The 24,869-nt window shown below is 48.8% G+C and overlaps 1 protein-coding gene across 1 annotated transcript in view; it reads right to left on the bottom strand.

Annotated features, from left to right (window-relative positions):
• Positions 1 to 209: 209 nt before the first annotated feature.
• The window catches only part of ANO2 (anoctamin 2), a 331,055-nt gene continuing 306,395 nt past the window's right edge, over positions 210 to 24,869 (bottom strand). Inside the window, exons 21-25 of the mRNA XM_070454162.1 lie at positions 18,330 to 18,482; positions 17,879 to 17,931; positions 14,818 to 14,999; positions 3,142 to 3,247; positions 210 to 1,094 (exon numbers count right to left, since the gene is read on the bottom strand). Of these exons, the coding sequence (XP_070310263.1) occupies positions 822 to 1,094; positions 3,142 to 3,247; positions 14,818 to 14,999; positions 17,879 to 17,931; positions 18,330 to 18,482 (767 nt within the window). The 3' untranslated portion in view covers positions 210 to 821. The remainder of the gene's footprint in view (positions 1,095 to 3,141; positions 3,248 to 14,817; positions 15,000 to 17,878; positions 17,932 to 18,329; positions 18,483 to 24,869) is intronic.

Raw genomic sequence — 24,869 nt, 5'->3', positions numbered from 1 at the left:
CCCTTGTTCCATTTCATGTTTCTCATTAAGTCTGAAACGCTGCACATACATCAGCTCACTGTCTGTCTCTCCGAGAACGCTGCTCCAGGTATTCTGTCTCTTCTGCTCTTGTGGATCGCTAGTCTGAGAACCATGTTTGCACACAGCAGGGGCTCCGTAAATACCAGTACAGAGTAAGCAAGAGAGAACCGAAGACAAGGAGATGCATCTTTATAAAGAATGTCTCAGTTTATTACTTTAAACCTGAACCTGCATAAAAGGATGGTTAGTTGCACTGAGCTCAAAGCATACCCGGGACATGGGCTGGAGACAAGCCCAGGGCTGGACCTTGGCTCCTCAGTTGGGTCCAGAGGCCACAGCCATCAGCCCGGGAGCTTCAGCTGCATCCACTGAGGCTGTGGCGGTGACGCAGAGGGTTTTCTCAGGGTGATGCTGGGAAGGGAGGTGAGATCACTTATGATGGGGTGGAAACAGGGCCTGGACTGTGCTGCTCATGGCCCGCGGCCACCAAAATGCGGGGAGGGGACCTGGGTGGGGGGCAGAGCACGGGGCAGGCTCGGGATGCCTGAGACCCTGGGCTGGAGAGACCCCATTCTTACTCTGATGGGGGGTACCAACCCCCCCAAGGGATACAGTTCAAAAGAGGACCTAAAAGAAACCCAAGCCGAAGCTTCTGAGAAGCAGCATCATTCCCTTTCCTCCTGCGCACATCCTCCGCCTCCTCTCTCAAATCTCTGTCTTCACGACCCTGCAGAAGGACGGACACCCCGCCATGTGGGCACACAGCCCCGTGCTGATCTCTGCTGCCCCCACGCCCTGGCTCACACGCTGGTGTGCTGGGACCCCGAGGACATGCTGCTGCCCGGCTGGCTCCGGCCCGAGGGTGCCGGGCTGGCCGCTGGGCTCCTCCTGCTGTGGCGGCCGGTGCTCTGGCTCCTCCGGGCTGGCTCCTCCGTCAGCCTGAGCTTCTCGTGCTCCTCTTTCAGGAAGAAGTCCACAAACAGGCTCTTCTCCCTCTTGATCTGGTCGCTGATGTCTGTGGGGATGTCAGGGATCATCCAGTCCACGAGCACACTCAGGAACATCACCAGGTTCTGGGAGAGTTGGGGGAGGGGTGAGAGGAGAGGCCCCAGCTGGAGGCCTCCGACCTGGGGTGGGTGGGCGGTGGTGATGACACAGGCCCAGACCCGGGGGCAGGGGGCTCTGGGTTCCTCTGGCTCCTCGGCTGATCTCAGCCATCGGATGAGCATCATGGTCCCTCGGGCCCCAGGACAAGGTAGAGCAGTGACAGGGCCGCCCTCCCATGCACGGCCTGACAGCATCGTGTGTGCGAAAGTCGTATCCGACTCTTTGCGACCCCGTGGACTATACAGCCCATGGAATGCTCCAGGCCAGAACACTGGAGTGGGTAGTCTTTCCCTTCTTAGCCATGCCTTCTCTGCCTCCTCCACTCTTCCTCTCTCTGTCTGCCTCCCACCCCCCATGTCTTGTTCTTGCCTCCAGGCCTCCGGCTCCAAAGCTTTTTTATGAAAAATTATTTACTTATTTTAATTGGAGGATAATTACTTTACAATATTGTGAAGGCCTCTGCCACACATCAACATGAATCGGCCATAGGCATACACGTGACCCGTCCCTCCTGAACTCCTCAGAAAGTGGCCATAAGGCCTGACAGCCCCTCCAGGTCTCTCCCTGGACCAGTGGCCCCTCTCTTCCTCCCAGCTGGCCCTCTGCCCCCCATATCAGAGGTGGACCCTGTTCCACCATCGCAGCATCTCCGGTCACAGCGCCTGCCTGGACCCTGCCTCCCGCCCGCCTTCATGGGTTCTGAGGTTGTGTGCACACCTCTAACTGGCTCCTTTCTCCACTCGGGAGGCCATGTCCCCTCCCCTAAGGTAGGATGACACCCCTTCTCTCTTCCTGGGTGCATTTTCTACTTAAGAGGGTGAATATTTCCCGCCGGCAGCCGTGGCGCACAGCCCAGTTCAGGGCCTCTCCCTGGGTACTTGGGTTCCCAGTCCTCCACTGGTGCCCCCAACCTCCAGCCGTGGTCTCCTTCTCCACCTGCCCATCTTATGCTCACAAGCCCCTCTCCTTAAACCCGAGGACGGTGACAGTGCAGGAGAGACCAGAGCCCTGCCCTCTGTCTCCCAGGCTCTAAATGTGCCCCCTGCTCGACCTGGAACCCACAAGGGCCCAGGGAAGACTTAGGAACCAAGGCTGTCCCCAGGGGCCCCTGGGCATCTCAGGGCATCTGGAGCTGCTGAATCAAGTCCCACACTCGCCTCTTAAACCAAGTCCTCCCAGGAGAGCGGAAGTGATGCCTGACATGCGGTGGTAAAGTGAGGCGGCTCCTGGGGGCGGGGGGCAGCGGGGGACAGGTGAGGATTCTCAGCACATGCCCACCCCCTTCACCACCCCGCCATCCCCCGGAGCAAGAATGCTGCTTCTCTAGGTGAAAGACTAGCTGGGGGTCTTCCCCACTTCCTGGGCTGGGGGCTGGGTCAGGATACCTTAGAGCCCTCCAGGGACCCGCCTTTGGGGAATACAAAAGCCTGGGGTGGGGCTTATGTGTAAGGGATCTGGGCTAGTACCCCAGCTCTGCTCCAAGGCCGGCAGTGGGAGTGGGGGCCTCATGCAGAGAGAATCTTGGTGACACAACTGTAGCTTCAGGTGGTTTGGGAGATAGGAATAGCCAACTTGGGTTTGCTATTCAGCAGGGGTGCCAGGTAGGGCTCTGGGAGCCTTTCCCACCAGGGGTCTCAAACAACACAACAAAGAGGGGGCCGGTGGGAGCTGGAAGGAAGGGTTAGAACTGGAGCCCTTCCTTAAGCGCAGAGACCGGCGGGGGGCGGTGGGGTGGTTGCCTGTCTGCCTTTGGGTTGAGACTCTGTTCTCTCTGCTGTTCCCCACTTTCCAGTCTGAGGTTTACGTGGGAATCCTTCTCCACCCTGCACGTTACTCCACATCTGCCTTTCAACCTGACTCTGTGGCCTTTTCTCCTTCTGTGCATCCATCCATTCACGAAAGCCCTCACCCAGCAGAGGGTCACAGAGCACCCTGAAAACCCGGAGGCAGGGCTGTCTGGATCCCTGAACCTGGATCCTAACCAGCTGTGCCTAACTTAGCTGAACAACTCACCTGGAAGATTATGACAAAAGCCAGACGTGCAGACAGAACAGCCCAGTACTGCTTGGAAAACTCGTACGGGTTTGGGGCCCACGGCGGCTCCCGGTAATCCTTAAACCTGCCCAGAGAGGAAGGCGATGTGAAGACTGGGAGGAGATGGAGGGAAGGAGGTACCTCTCTGGCGATCACCTCAAAAGTCAGAGCAGCAGGCAGGGCCTTGGCTCTTAGACCTAGGGAGTAGGGGGCAGAGGTAAGGAACCCAGGGCCCAACCAACAACGTCCAAAAAAGTCCAAACTCCAAAAGAGCCAATGTCAGCCTCGAAGTATCTTTCTCACTCTCTCCAACATCTCCAGAAGTTTCCTTTGGATTCTCCTTCATGTGTGTGTGTGTATGTATGTGTGTGTGTGTGTATTCATGTGTGTATATGTGTGTGTGTGTTCATGTGTGTATGTGTGTGTGTGTGCGCACATGCATGTGTTTCTGTGTGTGCTCAGTTGTGTCTGACTCTTCGTGACCCCATGGACTGTAGCTCATTGGGCTCCTCTGTCCACAGAATTTTCCAGGCAAGAATACTCGAATGGGTTGCCATGAGGGGTCCAGGAATCATGAGAGGAACTCAGGACAGGGGATCCATCTGGGGTCCACTAGCCTGTGGGCTCTGAGAGCGGCGGGGAACCCACAGATACCCAGCAGAGTACTCCGAGGCCCGGGACTCAGTGAAGATGCAGAGGCCAGCGGAGTTCAGGGGTCCTCCCCAGCCTGGTCTGCTCTGGGACCCCGGCCATGGGAGCGGCTGGCCTCGCTTGACAGCTGATTCAGACCAAAGCTGAAGGCTGAGTGGATTTGGGGGAGCAGTGGTAATGGTCACAGTTGGGCAGTAGCCCCCTCTTTTAACTGCCCATCTTGATCATCTGCCCATGTTGTTTAAGGCTTCCCCAGTGATTCAGCGGTAAAGAATCTTCCTGCAATGCTGGAGATGCAAGAGACACGGGTTCGATGGCTAGGTTGGGAAGCTACCCTGAAGGAGGAAATGGCAACCTACTCCAGTATTCTTGCCTAGAAAATTCCATGGGCAGAGGAGCCTGGTGGGCTACAGTCCATGGGGTTGCAAAGAATCAAACACAACTGAGCAACTTCACACACACACACACACACACAAACACACAGTTTGAAAAACAAAATGTCAGTGCCTGCCTCGAGCTCAGACCATGGAGAGGTCTAGGGCTTGTCTGAGCTGTTGCCTTCCCCCCTCCCCCCGCTTCCCATCCTGAGATGACTCATGTTAAAAATGGCTTATTTTCTCAGAATCACTCTTTTTCTAAGCCTGGAAAAATGGTAAGAGCTGGTACAGAAGATTTATGCCCCTTCATGGAACTGTTTTCTCCATGGAATTCAACAAATCTTCGATGCTCAGTGAAAGCAAAACTAGCCCCGGGCTGAAGCATGAGGTGGGGTAGCATCAGGCCACCAGGGGGTTGCAGGGACGCCGAGGAAGGTGAGGAGAGTTGGGGGCACCCAGAAGGAAAAACAAGCATATACTGAACGTGTCCACCCCCGACAAGGAACTTTTCTAAAACTTCTTCACTTGAGAACAAGATCCGAGGGCAGGCATGGGTATCCCGGTGTAACCCAGGAGTGAACTGAGGCTCAGAGAAGTTCAGTGCTTGGCCAGCCAGGGATGGATTCAAGGTGAGAATCCCAGTCTGCCTGAATGGCTTTCCTCCACTGCTGGGAAGCTCCAGCTGCGGTTTGGGGTGGGGGATTCTGCTGTGGGTGCTCTCTGAACCCTTCCCTGTCCTGAATGAACCCACGGCTCTAAAATATCCACACAGAAGCATGAGGGCTTTCAATGGTCCAAGAAGATACAGCCCAAGAAGATCCCCTCCCAAGAGTGGAGAAGAGGAAAAAGGGAAGATGAAAAGAGATGCAGGCAAGAGGGCCGAAAAAGTCATAGCGGGAGAGTCAGCCACAGCAAGAGGCAAATGGAGAAGTGGAGGCTGAACGTCTGACTGGGGCTGGGCAAGAGGCCAGGAGCCGCTCCCTCCCACCCGCTCCCCTCTTCCGACAGCTGATCACAGCTGTTGCGGGCTTGGTTTGACATCCGGATGAGAAGCAAAGCTAACTGCAGCCCAGCAAAGCACCACGGGGTTCATCCTCGCCATCCATGGCTAAGGACAGAAACAAGACCAGCTCCAGACCACGCCTACTCATGGAAGAGGGCGAGGGTGTGGCCAAGGGAATAAGGTCATCTTGGGTGGGGAAAAAAACTCAGTTTTGCCCACCCTCCTGCTCTGCCCCTTAAATCCCAGGCAGACAGGAATCTGTCTTGCTTTTCTCAAGACCCCTGGAAGAGGACTGCTGTACACCCCTACCCCCACCCCCACCTTTGACCATGGGGAAGATCCCCCCAGGTCCAGTCGGATCCTGCCACCACAATCGAAGTCACTCCCACTTGTTTTCTAGCTCCATCGATGAAGGAACAGCTGCTCACTGACCTCAATAAGACAGCCATCGCTCACCCCTCTCTTTTTCCAGTCTGCAAAGAATCCATAAATAATCTAATTCTGGTCCCACTTCTGCTACTAACTCACCACAGCGTTTGGAAATGTCACTTTACCCTCCCTGAGTGTCCAAAACATGTTTTGAATCTGGCAGGCACATCCATCTCATCAAGGGTCTGGGGAAAGATTAACACAGAGATCCGTCCAGAAAGCTTGACTCGCAGTCCCGCTGTGCCAGTGGACTAAGGGCGCTTTGTCAGGAACTATAGGGCCAGCACTGCCCAGAAAAGAGCAGCGCGCAATTTAATGATTTGTGCATCTGTTCACATTTCTCTTTGCAAAGCTAACTTTAAATAAAAACTGTGACCTGGAGTAAGCAATGCATTTTACATTCATGCACACATGCATATGTATCACAGAAATAAAAATCACACAGAACACACTCATCCTTGCTTTATCCCATGCTCTGATACTCTTTTATTCTCTGCTGTCCTCTCCTCTCCTAGTCTTTAAAATGCTGCTTATGATACATAAGCCATTTCCCAACTGATGAACCATGATTCACAGTTTGAAGAACACTGATTCCAGTAAGCCTCTGCCACCAGGTAAATGATTGCTCATTTACATTCCAATATAAGTTCAGATTTCATAATTTAAAAATAATTCAGCCTAAGAAGTCAAGTGGGTGCTGGAGAAGACTCTTGAGAGTCCCTTGGACTGCAAGGAGATCAAACCAGTCAATCTTAAAGGAAATCAATCCTGAATATTCATTAGAAAGACTGATGCTGAAGCTGAAACCAATACTTTGGCCACATGATACGAAGAGCAGACTCACTGGAAAAGATCCTGATGCTGGGAAACATTAAAGGCAAAAGGAAAAGAGGGTAGTAGAGGATGAGATGGTTGGATGGCATCACCGACTCAATGGACATGAGTTTGAGCGAACTCTGGGAGATAGTGAAGAATAGGGAAGCCTGGAGTGCTGCAGTCCATGGGGTTGCAAAGAGTTAGACACGACTTAGCGACTGAACAACAATGACAAAAGTTCAGATTTCAGGATTTTAAAAAAAAAATTCATCCTAAGAATTCAAGTGTATTAAATGTTTTCACTGAGTAATCAGAAGACACTAATTAAACAAAGAGATCATTAGTTTTTAGACATGTCCAGAAAAGACAGAGAGGCTATTGAACTTAATTGTGGCCAACCCAGTGACAGAGGTCTATTTCACTTCCAAGCCTAGTGCAGAGAACGGCATTGGCAAAAGCATGCGGAGTCAGCAGATGAAGGCTTGATCCCACCCCCACTGTTTCACTTCTCTGTCCTCTAGCAAGTTACCTAAGGACCTGATGGCTGGGGTCCTCATCCATGAAACATGGACGTTCCATCTCACAAAGTTGGAATGAAGACCACTCAGCGCACTGCCAGACATGTCAGAGGACCTAGTACATCAGAGCTGTTCTTTCTCCTTTAACTGAAGGTGACTTAAGAAGCACACCTCTTCTGTTAAAAGAGGATGGAGCAGGTAAACCGCTGCTCCCAGTTCCTCATGGCTTTCCGGGAAGATTTCTGAGCACAGCTTAGATGCCCTGAGTTTCCCATGATACTGAAATGAACCAAAGAGAGCTGATGCCCAACTGCAGGGAGCTTCTCTCAGGTTCTCAGTCCAGGTAAAGGCACAAAGCAGGCCAGCGTCAGGCTGATGGGCAGGAGAGCTTCTGTTCCATTCCCATCAGCTCTGATGCTTCCCAAAGTCATCCCCTTTCCCCTGGTTTTGAGAGCTCTGGGTCTCCCAAAGTCCCACTGGGTGGCCCAGTGCTAGGTGAACCCCACATGTGCTCACTTCCTGCATCTGCTGGCCGGGGCTGAAGCTCGGGATTATAATTTTAGGAACAGTTCCCAGATCTCACCCTCATCCCTTCAGTCTTCCTTTATTTTCTTTGAGCCTTAACATCGAGTTTGAGAGTTCCCTGGAGTCCTGTAGTAAGGAGAGTCTTCCAATAATGAAACAACTAGAGTGTCTAAAACTGGACTGGAGTGGCTGGGCCCCTTACTAATTTTAAGAACCTGAGAAAGTTTTTCCACATTGCTGGACCTCATCATTCTAACTTCATGGAGCCAACAAAATGTGCATCACTGGTACATAGAAGGTGGACACGGGACAGCTTTCTCAACCCACCATGAACAAAGAAATGTGAGTGTGAGTGTGTGTGTGTGTGTGTATTTACAGTGAATGTCAAAGGAAAACAGTGAGCAGTAAATGAGATGGCTCGTGTGAGTGTGATTTCTGGAGGCAGAAATGGACACAATAGGTTCTTCTGGGAGAGAATGACTGGGGTGGGGGTTGAGAAAAGAGTCTTTTCCTTTACATATCTACACATACATATACACGTATATGCGCATACATCTGTAAAGAATGACTTTTATCACAAGAGTTCTTAATTGCAAAAGAAGGATGCAGGACTTCCTAGGGGGTCCAGTGGTTAGGAATCTGCCTGCCAATGCAGGGGACACAGGTTCGATGCCTGGTCCAGGAAGATTCCACATGCTGCGGGGCAACAAAGCCCGTGCTCCACAACTTCTGAGCCTGTGCTCTAGAGCCAGGAGCTGCAATTACTGAGCCCACACGCCACAACTACTACTTGTTGCTCCACAAGAAGAGAAGCCATGGCAATGAGAAGCCTGCGCACCACAGCTAGAGAGCAGCCCATGCTCGCTGCAACTAGAGAGCCTGCACAAAGCAATGAAGACCCAGCACAGCCAAAAATAAATATTTTTAAAAAAAGATTAAATTAATGGCAATATTCAGTGACCCAAATATATTTTCACATTGAGCTTCCAGGAGCCAAATCACAGTGTTAAGAGAAGCAAACTCACAAACATGAAGTGAAAGAGGTACAAAAATCAACACTAACTCTTCACTTTAAAAATGCATTCATATTTCACCTAGATTGTTCTAACACTGTGAAATAATCACATTGAGTTGAATGTATACATGACCTAAAGAAATAAGGTTCCTATTAACTCAAAATATAGTTCATTATTAGAAAGAGAACCTGTGAAGTATCTTAAAAAGTTCTATAAATTCATTTTTTATGTTAATACATGTGAAAATGACTGACAAAGGGTCGAGCAAATGTGTCACCAGGGTTACAGTTGGAAAGATGCCCAGGGCTGGGCAGGGCTGTGTGGATGTGGGACAGAGTTGGAGAGGTTGCCTGTAATGTTTAGAACTTTCACAGGAATAAATTCATATATTACACGTGTCACTCACTATTGATTTTTTTTGCACAGAGTAGAAAAGAAGGTTTGGAGGTGATTTATTCCAAGTCCCCACTTTTACAGAAGGGGAAACTAAGGTGCAGGCAGGGAGGAGAGGCTCCTGGCTCAGATGCCCCCCTCCCATCCTCACTTGCAGGGGGACCTTGACAGTGACACCTGCCACAGGTCATCACAATACAGAATCGCTGCAGCTGCTAAGATAATAAACCAAGGAGTTGGTCCTCGACATTCAGAAACTGCTTTTTTTTGGGGGGGGCACTCCCTGTAGCATGTGGGCTCTTAGCTTCTTGACCAGGGATGGAAACCACTCCCCCTGCAGTGCAAGTGATGAGTCTTAACCACTGGACCACCAGGGAAGTCCTGGAAATGGCTTTTTAAAAAAATTATTTATTTTTAATGGAAGAATAACTGCTTTACAGTATTGGTTTGACATCTGCCATACATCAACGTGAATAAGCCATAGGTACACCTACAGCCCCTTCCTCTTGACCCTCCCTCCCACCTCCCACCCTATCCCACCCCTCTAGGTTGTTACAGAGCCCTGGTTTGAGTTCCCTGAGTCACACAGACAATTCCCACTGGCTATCAATTTACATATCATACTGTGTATGCTTTCATGCTGCTCTCTCCATTTGTCTCACCCTCTCCTGCCTCCCCACTGCCCTTGTCCGTAAGTCTCCTGCTGCCCTCATCCATAAGCCTGTCTTCTATGTCTGCATCTTCATTGCTGCCCTACAGAATAACTTCATCAGTACCATCTTTCTACATTCCATATATATGTGAAACAGCTTTCTAAAATGATCTTTTAGTCATTATACATCAGTTAGTTAATGCATTTCTCAACCTCAAACAGTGGTATATAAAAATAAAATTTAATAGTCCCATTGGAAAGTAATGTTTTAATGCTGAACAAGATGGCACACAACATTTTCACACCACCCGAGCTGCTTACAAATGTCTTTAGAAATGTTCCCTTCAACAAGGAGAAAGAGCCTGGCCCACTAGGAACTAACCAGGCCCAAGTTGATCTAGTGGTTGATAAAGATAAGCAGAGGTACCCGGAAAGCTGGCTTTTCCTCTGGTATTGGTCAGCAGCAGAGGAGAGGCAGCCAGGCCCCAGAAGGAACTTGCAGGACCCTGGGACAGGAAAGAACTTGAATCCTACCGACAAATCCGCAGGCATCACCCAAGGATGCTGTTTCTGGATACTTAGCATCTCCAAACAAACCCAATGGGTTGCCCAAGCTCAGGTGGGTTCCTTGAGCTCTGAGACCCCAATTCCTGCCCTGCTGACCTCTCTGCTCTCCTCCCACTGAGCCAGAAGACTGAGCCACCATCCAACCTGAAAGACACAGGGGCCCCCTGACCCTGTTAAATGGGCCACTAAGCATGCCCACAGACTGACGTCATGGGGCTGTTTATTGAGCAGCCCTGCGCAGTCAGTTAAATGGCCAAGGCAGACATGGCTCCAAAAATGCTGGGAACGCATCTTGAATGGGCAGTCGGAGACTTGTCCTAACTTTTACTGCTATTTTTAAGATACCTCTATCCTTGGCAAGGCTGGGCTAGAGCCCGAGACCTCAGTTTTATGTGACCACATTTATCTCCAGAGGTCATGAAAAACTAAGAATAAGAAGGGTCATTGAGTTCCCAACACTATTTGCCAGAAAATCAGGACAAATTTCATTTCCCACCATGGAAGCAGTTCTAAACGCTGGCTTCGGGGCTAGCTCTGACGTTGTCTGTGTTTCTGTGTTTCCTACAATCTCTCTAACTCTCCATCCTCTTATTTTTCCATTTCTCTTTCTGACAGCCACTGACAAATCCTAGCTTACAAGGACATCAGTAATTTATGTCTCTACTTCCTAAATTTCCAGAAACTTTGGCAAGCCAGTGTGGTCCCCACAGCATGCAGTGAGCAGGACCCACCTGGGGTGGGTAGAGATTTCCATCAGCACTCCTCATCCTTCTAGAAAAGGCAGCCCACACGGTATACCCATTTGGGACGGTGTGTGTCTAGATGATACGCTGACCCCCTCTCCAGATATCTGTTTTATACTTCAGAGCAGGGCGGCCCCTTATTTCCAGTGTAACCTGCTGCTCTTCACAGTGCAGTCAGAGATGACACCAGTGAAAAGTCCCTGCAACCCCCGCAGTGGCTCCCAGTGCTGCAAGAAGGGTCTGCATATCTCCCGTGCCTGCCTGGTCTCTCCCTCCTAGTTCAACCCCCTTATTCCATCTCCGACCACTGAGCACAATCCAGTCCCTCTGCGTGGGACACCCCGTCCTCCCTGGATCCCCTGCACCACCTGATAACCCCTTCCTGCCCATCAGTGCTCCTCCCACCCCGCTCACCACCCAGGCTGCCTTGGTCCCTCCTGGGAGGGAGCAGATTCAACAGGATTCTCCCTCTGGCCACTCCTGCACTGGACACGGAGGTCCAGGTTAGGTGCATGGCCTCTTCCTTCAGGGCTAGGAGAGTGTCCTGCAGTCTCTCAATTGCAATCACAGAAGCTCGACTCTCATTGCTTACTCATCTCATTCATCTAGACTTCTTGAGGGAGGCACCGTCTTGTTCCCTATTATATGACTGATGCCAAGCCTATCATAAAGCCTCAAAAACAGATGCACAATGAGGACTTCCCTAGTGGTGTGGTAGTTAAGAATCCACTTGCCAATGCAGGGGACATGGATTTGAGCCCTGGTCCTGGAAGATCCCACTTGCTACTTGGCAACTAAGCCCATGTGCCACCATCATTGAGCCCATGTACCACAGTGACTGAAGTCCATGCATCTACAACCTGTGCCCCACAATGAAAAGTAGCACCCACTCCCCGCAACTAGAGAAAGCCCATGTGCAGCAATGAAGACCCAGCACAGCCAAGAACAAATGAAGTATTAAAAAACAGGTGCACAATGATCCTATGATCCCAGTTGGTACGGAGTAAGATCAAACCAAACTCTTTGAGTTCGATCTATTTTCTGCAGATACATTTTCTTGACAGAAATATAGAATGCACTTCCTACACACACACCTAGTTTTAATTCCACCACTCTATGGACCACAAACGAGCCATGGTCCCCTCTACTTTCATTGGACAGAAGAGTTATCAGGGCTTTATGGCTTCCTGGAAAGTCCAGTGACTCTGACAGTGGACACAGCAAAGCTCAATGCCATTCAGGTATGCTAATAATGCCTGGTCTCCTGGGCATCTGTTGTTTTGGCTGAGCTGCATCTATTCATCATGACTTCAGATCTCAGAGGAGGAGGGAATGACCCCCTACTCTGAGACCATGTGCTTTAGATGGAGATCATTTCACCTCCCACTTCCAACCCCCAACAGCACCAAAGACCATGGAAAGCATCACATTCTTCTGGCTGAAGTGATTGGTTCTGGGTAGGAAGCATGCGCTGATCCCAACCAACAAGCTACAGCAAGACTTCTGCTGATATGGTTGGGAAAGAGGTAGAAGGCTTGTTTCCCACTGGATTTGGACCCAGCATAATATAGGTCTGTAGTTTACTTGAAACTAAAGTCACCATTGACTATAGTAGAGTTGGAAGATGGAGCAAGATTTGGTTTGGGCAGATTGAATCAAGTCTACTCAACTAGAACTACCCTCAACTTTCAATACAGAGGCATTAAAGTCCCTTTGTGTTTAAGCCAGTTCAATTCACTGGAAAATATATTCAGAGGGTCACTGGAAGATCTGTTGATCAAGGGCAAGGTCCCTCTGGATAGACCTACCAGATCAACTTCTAGAAGGTCTATATGTGCTTCTAGACCAACCAAAGGAACAGTGCTAGCCTTGGCTTCCCCAGGCAACAAGTCACACTTGTGCTGTTCACGGCTGCAAATAGGGGTTGAGGCTTGCGTTCTTGAACAAAAGTCAGTCTTATTTCAGGATCTGTCACTGGAAACCTCTTAGAAAGCTGAAGACTTTTCTAGGATCACAGAGGTTTCTGCTGGTTCCTCTGGCTGCCGAGCATGGGCTCTAGGGAGTGTGGGCTCCGTAGCTGTGGCTGTGACTCACATGCTCTAGGCACAGGCTCAGCAGCTGTGGCTTAGATGCCCCATGGCATGTGAGATCTCAGCTCCTAAACCAGACATCCAACCTGTGTCCCCCACACTGGAAGGTAGATTCTTAACTGCTGGACTACCAGGGAAGTCCTCGTGTTCTATTTGTTTACATACAAGAGGTATGATCTTGATTGAGTCCTCCATGGGCCATCACTTAACTAAGGTACAAAAGGGTTAAAGAATTTATTCCTCCTCTGCTTTTTTTTTTTTTTTCTCTTTCTTTGCCCTTCTCAGGTAAGTAGTGGAGAGTTCTCTGTTTCTTGGCTTCAGTGATCCCTGTGCTGACAGACTACAATCATGACTTTAACCTGGTCCTCTTGGGAATTCCAGCTACTCTCTCCAGGAGTTAGATGGAAATTCCCTCCTTAGATTTCTTACCATCATTCAACATGCAACATGACTGGGACCAAATTCATCACACGGACAGTAAAATCAGATTCTCTTAGCATCTGCCCCATCCCTGTCAACAGACCCACAATTTCCCAGTCTTCTGACATCAACCCAAACTTCGGAATCATCCTGACTCAGGCTGTCTCAGTCCTCTGGCCCCCAGCTTTGTAAGGTATGACATTAAGTAGCTCATCTCCCCTCACTCCAAATTTCTTCCACATTTCTGTTCCAGGCCTTCCATGGCTCACGTCTGAATGGTGTAGCACCTCAGCCGGTCTCCTTGAGTTTCCTCAATTCTAACTCATCTTCCACTCTGAGACCAGATTAATTTTCCTAAGCCTACACTTTATCCTCTAACTATGTGGCCCTATAAAAGTCCATAACTTCCTACTGCATCATCTTAAAATTCTTGTAAGACTTCAAGATTTCTCAGTATCTACTTCATCCTACCTATTCAAGTCCAACAACACTTTGGCATACACTACCCGAGGAGTTGCTCTATATATTGTATGTCCTATATTATTCCCTATGTTTACCTCCCAAACACTCTACTCGCAGATTCTTACCAGCTACCCCCTAAGCATTTATCAAATACCCCAGGTTCATCCCCACCCCCATGACCTGGCTCACACTGACTCTATACCTATGATATGCTTTTTGCCCTACAACTCCTCATGGCGCCTCCAAGAAGCCTACCCTTTCCATTCCAGCCTCTACTGTCCTCCCAGTCCTCCAAACACCCATGAGGCTCATGGTCCGTACTAGACATAATCACTGAACAATGTGCAATGTCCTAGAGAGTTCTGTTTTCTTCCCAACCAGATCATAAATCAGATCTTCCCTGGATGGTAAGAATGAACCTATATACCTTTTTGTCTGCTCCACAGTGTCTAGCAAAAGGCACTCAATAAATGTTGGTTGATTCATTTAGAGAACAAGCTTGTGGTTGCCAGGGGGAATGATAGAGGGAAGGAATAGCCAGGGAGTTTGGGATGGACATGGACACACTGTTATATTTAAAATGGATCACCAGCAAGGACCTACTGTATAGCACAAGGAACTCTGCACAATGTTATGTGGCAACCTGGATGGGAAAAGGGTTTGGGGAGAGTGGATATGTGTATATATATATGGCTGAGTCTCTCTGCTGTCCAATCTGAAACAGCATTGTTAATCATCTGTACCCCAAAACAAAATTAAAAGTTAAAAAAAATTAAGTGTTGAAACCTTCCAGTTAAAAGAATATTGGTTGATTCACTGAAATTGATTTCTTGGGATCTGGGGCTTGGGGGTAGGAGACAGAGGCTAAGAAGAAGGATAATTCTAGGTCATCTAGATAATTCTAGAAGAAGATGCAATTCTAGGTCATCCGGAGAGTTGCTTGGACTTGCTGCTTCCAGTCCTCCACCGCCCTCCTGCTCGCGATCACCTTACCTGCAGAACTGAACCTCCTGTTCAAACTGGGAGTTCTCAGGCTGCGTTCCCTCCTTCAGCTGGCTGACATTGAAAAAGGAGAGGGTGTGGTTGACAAAGCCATGCAGAGTCCCATTGTGACTGTAGGAGTACTGATACACCAGGCGGGGGATGAAGTCAGAGGTGACGGCGATGACAAAAGCCTGGGGGTAGAACCAGAAGCACCTGAGGAAAGGTCAGGATGGACACCATCCAGGTGTCACAGGTCCATCTGGCTAAGAGACCGCCCCCCTCCTAGGCTCCCCATCGAGAGGTGCTGCTCTAACAGAATCCTTGTCCCTGAGCTCATGCTGCCGACCTACCTGGCTTTTCCATCTTTGACACATGGAAGGAAACCACTGACTGTCAAGAGAGTGAATTATGACCACCGAAGCAAAGGATGCTAAGCCAGTTTGGACCATTTGGTGAGGGAGGGCATAAACATCTCTGAGATATTTGAACTGATGCTGGCATTGGCCACACCAAAGAGGAGTGGATGGGGTTTCCCTGGTGGCTCCGTGGTAAAGATTCTGCCTGCCAGTGCAGGAGACATGGGTTCAATTCCTGGTCCAGGAAGACCCAACATGTCGCAGAGCAACTAAGCCCATGCACCCCAACTACTAAGCCTGGGCTCTAGAGCCCGGGAGCTGCAACTACTGAGCCCACATGCAGCAACTACTGAAGCCTGAGTGCCCTAGAGCCCGCGCTCTGCGGCAAGAGAAGTCACTACAATGAGAAGCCCATGCACCACAACTAGAGAGCAGGCACCAGTCGTTGCAACTACAGAAAAGTTCCACAGAAACAAAGACCCAGCACATTTGAAAATAAATAAATAAATAAAGCTATTTTTTTAAAAAAGGAGTGGAAGACTTTCTGAGAAAATTATCAACCGTAATGAGTGTGTGCGTGCTAAGTCGCTTCAGTCGTGTCTGACTCTTTACGACCCTATGGGCTGTAGCCCACCAGGCTCCTCTGTCCATGGGATTCTCCAGGCAAGAATACTGGAATGGGTTGCCATGCCCTCCTCCAGGGGATCTTCCCAAGCCAGGGATCGAAAGTGCGTCTCTTACATCTCCTGCATTGGCAGGCGGGTTCTTTACCACTAGTGCCCCCTGGGAAGTCCAGAGGGCCGCTTAAACGTGATGGGCAAGGACATCGAATGGTACACTTGCCTCTGAGTGACAGCAGAAAACCAGGAACACTACGGCTGTGGTTCCACAGGGAACCTCAGTTTCACCACTCTCAGAGCCTTTCATCCTGTCATATGATGGAAGTCACTCTCATCCATTTTGCTTAGAAAAAGTAAGACACCAAGGGAGAGGAATAGGTCTTGCTGGATGAAATGCACACACCCGACCTCGCCCCGGGTGTATCCAAGTCCTCTATAAATGTCTGCGGAGCAAGCCAAATGACAAATGAATGATTGCCTGTTTAAATGCAGGAGGACTTTCTGCAAAGAAAATCTTAAATCTTTTTGGCAGGTGTTTATACTGTCCCCGGAACCAACAATTAGAGTTCTTTCAAAAAATGCAGTTTAGGCATTGTTTTCTAAATATATATGTGAGTGTGCGGAGCCACAGCCATATGTGACAGTGAGAAACATACTTCTAATAATCACAGCTGCAATTAACAGAGCATGGACCAGACATACCTTCATCATCTCTTTTGATTTCTAGAATGATATGATTTGGTGAGACTCTCATTCGCCCCCATTTTTTAACAAATAAGAAGGGCAGGGAAGTAAAACTTCTATCTTTCTGTTGTGTAGCTGAAAAGTGCTTGGTACTCAAGGGCTTTTTTCCAGAAGCATGTGTGCTCAGTCGTGTCTGACTCTTTGCACCCCCATGGAATGCAGCCTGCCAGGCTCCTCTGTCCATGGAATTCTCCAGGCAAGAATACTAGAGTGGGTTGCCATTCCCCTGTCCAAGAGATCTTTCCAACCCAGGGGTCGAACCTGCATCTCTTGCATCTCCTGCCTTGGCAGGCAGATTCTTTACCACTGAGCCACCTGGGAAGCCACTAGCATTAGCAACTGCTTCTTTTCTAGAAGCCTCAACTCCAAAGCAGCTATTGATCTATTTTCCAAAAGGCACCTGATTTCTCAGCCTTGAGACCTGCACTTCCTACATCAAACATCCCATGTGTGATGGGCTGATCCTCTCTACACACCTCATGTCACTTTACGTGTTCTTAGTGGGGAGCCTGGGCAGAGTCAGGGCTCCTCTCCCAAGAGAACAGGGGCCGTGACTTTCTTGCTGTGGGCTGAGCTGACTGATCTGGACTCAGGAGATGGAAGCAGAGACCCTGCCTGGCCACCGTGTGTAAGGAACGCAGACGCCAAAGGAGCTGTTGGCTTGGGTCCAGCAGGATTTCCTCTGAAACCTGGACATGTCTGGCAAGGCAGTTAAGGAGGTCAGAGCAGACAGGACCTCTCTTCTTCTATGTCATATCTTAAGCAAGCAGGGCCAGAGTCCACAGGGATAATTAAGACTTCACACTGACAACTCAGAGGAACGGTAATTAGGAACTGCAGCCTGGGCGATGCTCCAGGTATTGTTCAGCTCCGGAGTAGAAAAAGAAAGGGAAGAGATGGATAGATATGGGGAATTCTTTCCTCGTGATTCTTGGCTCTGAAAAAAGATATGATCTGGATTCTTAAGGCTGAGGTACGCATTCTGGTGGGTAATTACCTTTCTTTCTCTTAGCGAAATGAATGACAAAGCTGCAGGGCTCTGGCGACAGCCTGATGCGTAAGAAGGCATGTACTCACTCTTAACTGGAGGGGCTAAACAGCAACCCACTTAAGTATTCTTGTCTGGGAAATCCCATGAACAGAGGAGCCTGGCAGGCTACAGCCCATGGAGTCACAAAGAGTCAGGCACGACTTGGCAAGTAAACAATAAGAACAACAACAACTGTATTAATTAGAGCTCCAAATGGAAGAAGCTGGGAGATAACAGAACTGGTTTCCTGCCCTGAAGACCTCAGCTCCTCTGGAACGCCCTTCCCACAGAGAAAGGGTGTCAGGAACGCAAGCACTTACGTTGATGATAACAGAGAATTTGCCGATGCCGGAGAGGATATCAAACCAGATCCCTGTTAAGACAGAAAGAGAAGGGCGTCTGGCTCCCTCCCGCCCCCAGCCCAGTGATGACAAGGCCGCAGCCAGAGTGACGCTTTGCAGGCAAGTTACCAGTGGAGCTCTGCCGGGGCCTCCAGGGACGGGCTTGTCTGGAAAGGCTTAGGGGCAGCCCCGTCTGCAAACCCGTTGGCGTGTGTGTGTGTGTGTGTGTGTGTGTGTGTGTGTGTGAGTCATGTGACCTCCCAGCACCTGAGAAGAAGAGGATGAGGGGGCTCAGGGAGGCTGATGAAGCAAGAGAAACCCCAGTATCCTGGATGCCTGACATGGCGGGAGGGGGGCGGCCTGGGAGACAGGGGGAGGGGCAGAGGGAGGGGATGGGAAGGAGCGCATGGCCTCTGAGCAGGGGACATACCGATATCCTTGGTCCTCACAGCATCTGGCCGTCTCAGCTCCGTAACGAACTTCTTTGCATCCAGGCGCACTTCAATAACGTTGTTGAGGAGGGCGAACACAGGTGCCAGAGGAAAGGAGGCCACGAAGAGGGTGACGAAGCCAAACTGGATGACTACGAGAGAGCGCGGCACGAGAGGTGGCGGGGGTTAGATGTATTTTGCACAGCAGCCCTGGGCCCTGTCTTTTCTGACCCGGATCTCTTGTCCTCCTTGGGCTCAGGCTCCCTCTCTGACCTGCCCCCCAGCGGGGGCATCTCTCTCAGCACCTGCAGGCCTAGCTGGTCAGGGCCATCACTTGGGTGCAAAGCTCTGTTTAGGTGAGAAGACCTGAGGAAAGGAAAAATCTTGACTCCTTCCTTTCCATCACTTTCTATCTCCAGTCACTAATTCTTCTCATTGAACTCAGAAGTTAACAACCTTCTTGAGCAAAGGTCTAGATATTAAATTTTTTTTAACGGAAGCTTAGTTGATTTACAATATTGTGTTAAGTATACAGCAAAGGGATTCAGATATACATATATGTTGGTGGTAGTTTAGTGTCTCAGTCATGTCCAACTCTTGCAACCCCGTGGACTGTAGCCCACCAGGCTCCTCTGTCCATGGGATTCTCCAGGCAAGAATATTGGAGTGGATCACCATTTCCTTCTCCAGAGGATCTTCCTGACCCAGGAATCAAACCAGGTCTCCTGCATTGCAGGCAGATTCTTTACTGACTGAGCTATGAGGGAAGCCCATACATATATATGTACATGTACATGTATTTGTATTTATATATATATATACACACATATAATTTTTAAGATTCTTTTCCATTATAGGATATTATAAGATGTTGAATAGAGTTCCTCGTGCTCTACAGGAAGATCTTGTTAGTTATCTATTTTATATATAGCAGTTTGTATCTGCTATATACAATGCCAAACTCCTGATTTACCCCTCCCCTGACACTCTCTCCTTTGATAAATTTCTATGTCTGAGAGTCTGTTTCTGTTTTGTAAATAAGTTCATTTGTAGCATTTATTTAAGTGTTTTTGATGTGGAGCATTTAAAAAAATCTTTACTGAATTTGTTATAATATTGCTTCTGTTTTATGTTTTGGTTTTTTGGCTGCAAGGCATGTGGGATCTTAAGCTTCCCCACCAGGGATCAAAACTCCACCCCCTGCATTGGAAGGTGAAGTTTTAACCACACTGGACTGCCAGGGGAGTCCCTGTATTACTTTTTAGATTTGACATATGAGATATATAATATTTGCTTTCTCTGGCTGATTCACTTCACTTAGTATGATCATCACGAGGTCCATCTATGGTGCTGCCAATAGCAATATTTCATGCTTTTTTATGGCTGAGCAGATAGTAACTATTTTTGTATGGTCTGGTCATATGACTTAACTCTGCCTTTGCAGGGTGAAAACAGCTGGAGCCAAACATGGACCAACGGGCTTGGTTATATTCCAATAAAACTTTATTTACAAAAGCGGTAAATAAAGTGGGCTGGATTCATTTGCTGACCCTTGATGTAACTTGAAAACTATGTCCTACTGTAGCACAGGAAACTATATTCAATTTACTGTCATAAGCTATGATGGGAAAATATGAATATATATTATATTTTATTTACATATAAAACTGAATCACTGTGCTGTACGGCAGAAATTAAAACAAAATTATAAATCAACTACACTTCAATAAAGTAAACTTTTAAAAAAATCTCCCAAAGTTGGCCACTTCTTGCCCTATCTGTAGTCACTGTCTTATTTAGAAAGTAGATTCATTCATCACGTGCGTACCGAGAGCTCACTAAATGTCAGGCATGGTGCCAAGAATTTAAGGAGGTAAAGGTCTGGACCTGCCTTCAAGGAGCTCGGTGTGAAGCATAAGACAGAAATGTATAAAGATGTGCAAGGAAACTCGATGTGCGCCAAGAGAGAAAGAAGAATGTACTAGACAAAGTGCAGACCAGAAGAAGAGAGCTCAAGCCTGCTCAGGGTGGGGACCGTGGGGAGTCTCCATATGGACACAGAAGCTTAGATTTGAAGGATGTGCTGTCCCTGCAGACAGAATGCACACTCCCCTCCAGAATCAGTGCAGGCAGAGGAGTGGAGGCAGCCTGTGCAAGTCAGATGGCTGTAAGGAGTCCAGGCCCCCATCACGTCTCCCTAGACAATTGCAACCACCTCCTCCTACCTGCTTTCCTTGTCACGGGAGACCCCAGTTCAATTCCTGGGTTGGGAAGATCCCTTGGAGAAGGGAATAGGTTACCCACTCCAGTATTCCTGGGCTTCCCTGGTGGCTCAGACGGTAAAGGATCTGCCTGCAATGTGGGAGACATGGGTTCGATCCCCAGGAAGGGAAGATCCCCTGGAGGAGGGCATGGCAACCACTCCAGTCTTCTTGCCTGAGAATCCCCATGGACAGAGGAGCTTGGCGGGCTATAGTCCACCGAGTCTCAAAGAGTTGGACACGACTGAGCGACTAAGCACACACACTACATCCGTCCAGCCCCAAGTCTCCAGGAATCCAAGAACATCGCCTAACCTACTCACAGGCCTTCCTGTTGGCTCCTCTCTGTTACTGGATAGAATTCAGATTCCCTGTCTCAGGACATAGGTACTGGATTATTTTACCTCTCTAGCCAGCCTCCCAGTACTCCCACAGCCATGATGCTTCTGCCTTCCAGGACCCCGAGCTCCTCACCTCTGGCTTTCCCCCTGAACCCCTCAGCATCTCCCTTCACTAGCACACAAGCACTCATTCTCCAGCTGGCAAAAGTCTATGCATCCCCAAGAACAGTTAAACGCTATCTCCTTGGAGAAGTCTGTCCCTCCTCTAACAAAGTGGTTGCTCTGTTATAGCTGCCACGGTGTGATGCTGTGATTGATCTATCTGTGTGCTTTTATCTCCTGAAGGCAGAGCTCCATCCCTTGGAGGGGCTCAGTACAGATTTGCTGATGCAAAGTTAGACCTGAGTCTCAAGAAAGTCAGTCTAATAAGACCTCCCTAGGGCTTCCCTGGTGGCTCAGTGGTATAGAATCTGCCTGTTGATGCAGAAGACATGGGTTCAATCCCTGGTATGGGAAGATCCCACATGCCATGGAGCAACGAAGCTCATGCACAACTATTGAGCCTGTGCTCTAGAGCCCGAGAGCTGCAACTATGGAAGCCTAGAACCTGTGCTCCCCAACAAGAGAAGCCCCAGTGGGAAGCCCATATACCGCAACTAGAGAGTAGCCCTTGCTTGCCGCAACTAGAGAAAAACCACATAGCAATAAAGACCCAGCACAGACAAAAATATATAAAATTATTAAAAAACACCTCCCGATTTAAAAAATATTTTATTTATTAATTTATTCGGCTGCACCAGGTCTTCATCACAATATGCAGAATCTTTGATTGAGGCATACGTGCTCTTAGTTGCAGCTTCTGGAATCTAGTTCTCTGACTAGGAGTTGAACCTCAGCACTCTACATTGGGAATGTGGAGTCTAGTCTTAGCCATTGGACCACCAAGAGTTCCCTAATTATTAAGGCAAGTTATTAACCAGTTACAAATTGAGAATAATAAAAATACCCACCCAGTAAATAATATTGCATATATAAAGTGCTCACAGCAATGTCTGTCACTTAATAACTGTTCAGTGATACCTGTCCTGTGTATTGTTCATTATTACTGGAGTACAGATGGCTGCAATGTATCCTGCAAACGTGTACCTTAAACAGACACACATTTAAGGTACAAACACTGAACGGAGAGTCGGAGGCCTCACCTCCAGCCCTGGATGTATTTTTCACTAGCCCTAGGTCCTTAGGCAATTCTCCCTGTTTCACTGGGCTTCTGCATCTTCATGTTCAAATTGAAGAAACCACTTTAAATCCCCTTCAGTTCTGATTTGCTGTGGTGCTGTGATTCCCATTCTCTTGGAGAACCTTCAAGATTCGAGGATATCCATGAAAAGAAAGAAAAACCAGGGGCTTCCCTGGTGACTTGGCGGTAGAGAATCCTCCTGCCAGTGCAGGACATGGGTTCAATCCCTGATCCTGGAAGACCTCACATGCCTCAGAGCAACTAAGCCCATGTGCCACAATTACTGAGTCTCTTCTCTAGAGCGGCTCAGGAGCCACAGCCACTGAGCCTACAGGCCCCAGAGCCCGCGTTCTGCAACTAGAAGCCACCGCAATGAGAGGCCTGAGCACCTCAATGAAAATTTAGCCCTCAATCGCTGCAACTAGAGAAAAGCCCACGTAGCAATGAAGACCTGGCCCAGCCAAAAGTAAATTAATTAATTAAAAAAAAAAAAGAAGAAAAACTAGGATCCAAACTTAAATCAACAAAATGAAATAAAACTGAAGCAGAAGTTTCGAGACAGAGAGAATGCACAGAACTTCACCAGCACATCTATTTTGGTCTGGCAGTTTGCTTGGGCCACGGTCAAAGGGCTGTGGCTCTCCCTGACCTGCTGTGCTACCCTAGCCATGGTCCATGATGCCCAGGGGATTCCCCGCAGGCCCTAGGAGACCAACAGCTGCCAGATGGTGGCAAGACATACCAGAAGGCACAAATTTGTCAAGGTCAGGTCCTTGAGATGAACAACTGCCTGGCTAGTTAGCTGGCTGAAAGTAAAAGTGAAAGTGAAGTCCTCAGTTGTGCCTCACTCTTTGTGACCCCATGAACTGTAGCCTGGTAGGCTCCTCCATCCATGGGCTTTTCAAGGCAAGAGTACTGGAATGGGTTGCCATTTCCTCCTCCAGGAGAAGAAATCTTCCAAAGCAAGCTTTGGGAGCCAGCTTCAAATGCAGGGTCTATCATATCCCTTAACTCAGGCTTTGCTGAGGAATTCACTTTATAGTCAGCGGTGGGGTGAGGGCAAGTAGAGAGTGAAGTGGGGTGGAATTAACAAGGGAAGCAAAACAGACGTCAGACTAGTTTTCCGAAGCCTGTAAAATGCATGTTTGTATTTAAGTATATAGATGAATCTGTCCTTATTCCTGGGGCTCTAAGTTGATCTCCTTGGTTCTAATGAGCTCAGGTCTATAAACGTGATGTTTGTATGAGTGACTTCCTCTAACAGAACTGCTTAAACTCTGAAGGGGGAGAGATAGGGTGGGTTACGTCTAAGAGACTATAAACTGATACAGGCTATCCTCTCCACACTCATGCAAGTGACACTCAGAAATCCACTGTCCTTCCTTTCAGGATCTTAGGAAAATTTAGGGCTCTCCACTTCCTCGGCTTCCTCCCTCATGAATTCCCAAGGCAGACTTGAGCCCTCTCCTCTGAAGGGGCTGCCCTGATCTTTGCATCTTCCCTTTCACCAGCTCTCCATCACAGGGAGTCTCAGTCCTAGATCTTGGGTCTCCTCAGTGCTAATAATGCCCAGAAATGATCCCAACCCCACACTGGGTCTCTCCTCTTGCCTTTTCCAGGCATGTCTGTGTGTTTTACACCGAATAACCTTAAGAAGGTGAACTCAGCAAAGGCCAGTGACGCCACCACCCTGTCCCTCCTCTGACGCTTCTCCAGGGTGTCCTGGGGCCAAGAAAATCCACACTCTGAAGACGTTCCACTGCCACAGGTGTTACCGGCTTGGACCGGGTACACGGCCCATTTCCAGGAATCCACTTAGAGAGGCAGGAACAAAGAGGAAGCTTTGTTTCATCTTGGGGAGAGGAAAAAAATGTATAAAACCATAAACCTCTGGCATACAAATGTCAATTCCAAGACTTGCTTTTTGTTGTCAGAGGTCTACACGCCATATCAGATGGGCGGCCTTCGGGGTCACCTCAGAGGACACAGCATACCAGCCTTCACCAACACCAAGACTGGCTTCTAAAAATAGCCAGCCTCCACAAGGCTCAGAGCAGGGCCGGAAATCCTCAGCACTCTGCATAATAGAAGCCAGGCTGGCTCCACCAATAACAGATTAGACCTGGGCCAAGCCAATTAGGGAGGAATTCATAAGTTGATTTTCAACAAAATCTTTACAAAGCCTGCTGGCAAGTGCTCCACAGACACCTAGCTGAAAGCAAAGAGACTGGAAAGCCTCCTAAGCACAAACCCCACTGGTTTTCTTTTCTCAATCCCCAGCAACCAGTCTCCTTTGAAAATATGCAGCTGCAGCCCTGTGCTGCCTGATGCAATTAAAATCTTGGCCTTGATTACCTGGGCTTAGGTTAAAATAACAAGGAGGAGTGGGTTACACTCAACATTGTCCAGGACGGACATTTCAGGACGATCAGCTTAAGGAATAGTGTATCAAGTGGGATAGAGTGGACCAGCCAGGACTGGTGGAAAAGCTCTTGATGGAACACACATTGTTTTTCATTTACTCAAAATTCTTCAGTGAACATATCTACCCTTCCATTACACATGCACACACACCCTCACACAGGATACCGCCCAGATCTTTGGTATGGCATTCAAGACCTCTGAGATATGACCCTGAGTTAGTTTTGCAGATGCATGTGCTCCCCACCCACGCTCTAAGCTGACAGTGAGCCACGG

The sequence above is a fragment of the Odocoileus virginianus genome, chromosome 23 (assembly GCF_023699985.2).
Source record: "Odocoileus virginianus isolate 20LAN1187 ecotype Illinois chromosome 23, Ovbor_1.2, whole genome shotgun sequence".
NCBI classification, from domain to species: domain Eukaryota; kingdom Metazoa; phylum Chordata; class Mammalia; order Artiodactyla; family Cervidae; genus Odocoileus; species Odocoileus virginianus.
The sequence above is the reverse complement of the archived record's forward strand: the minus strand, read 5'-3'. Positions and strand labels throughout refer to the sequence as shown.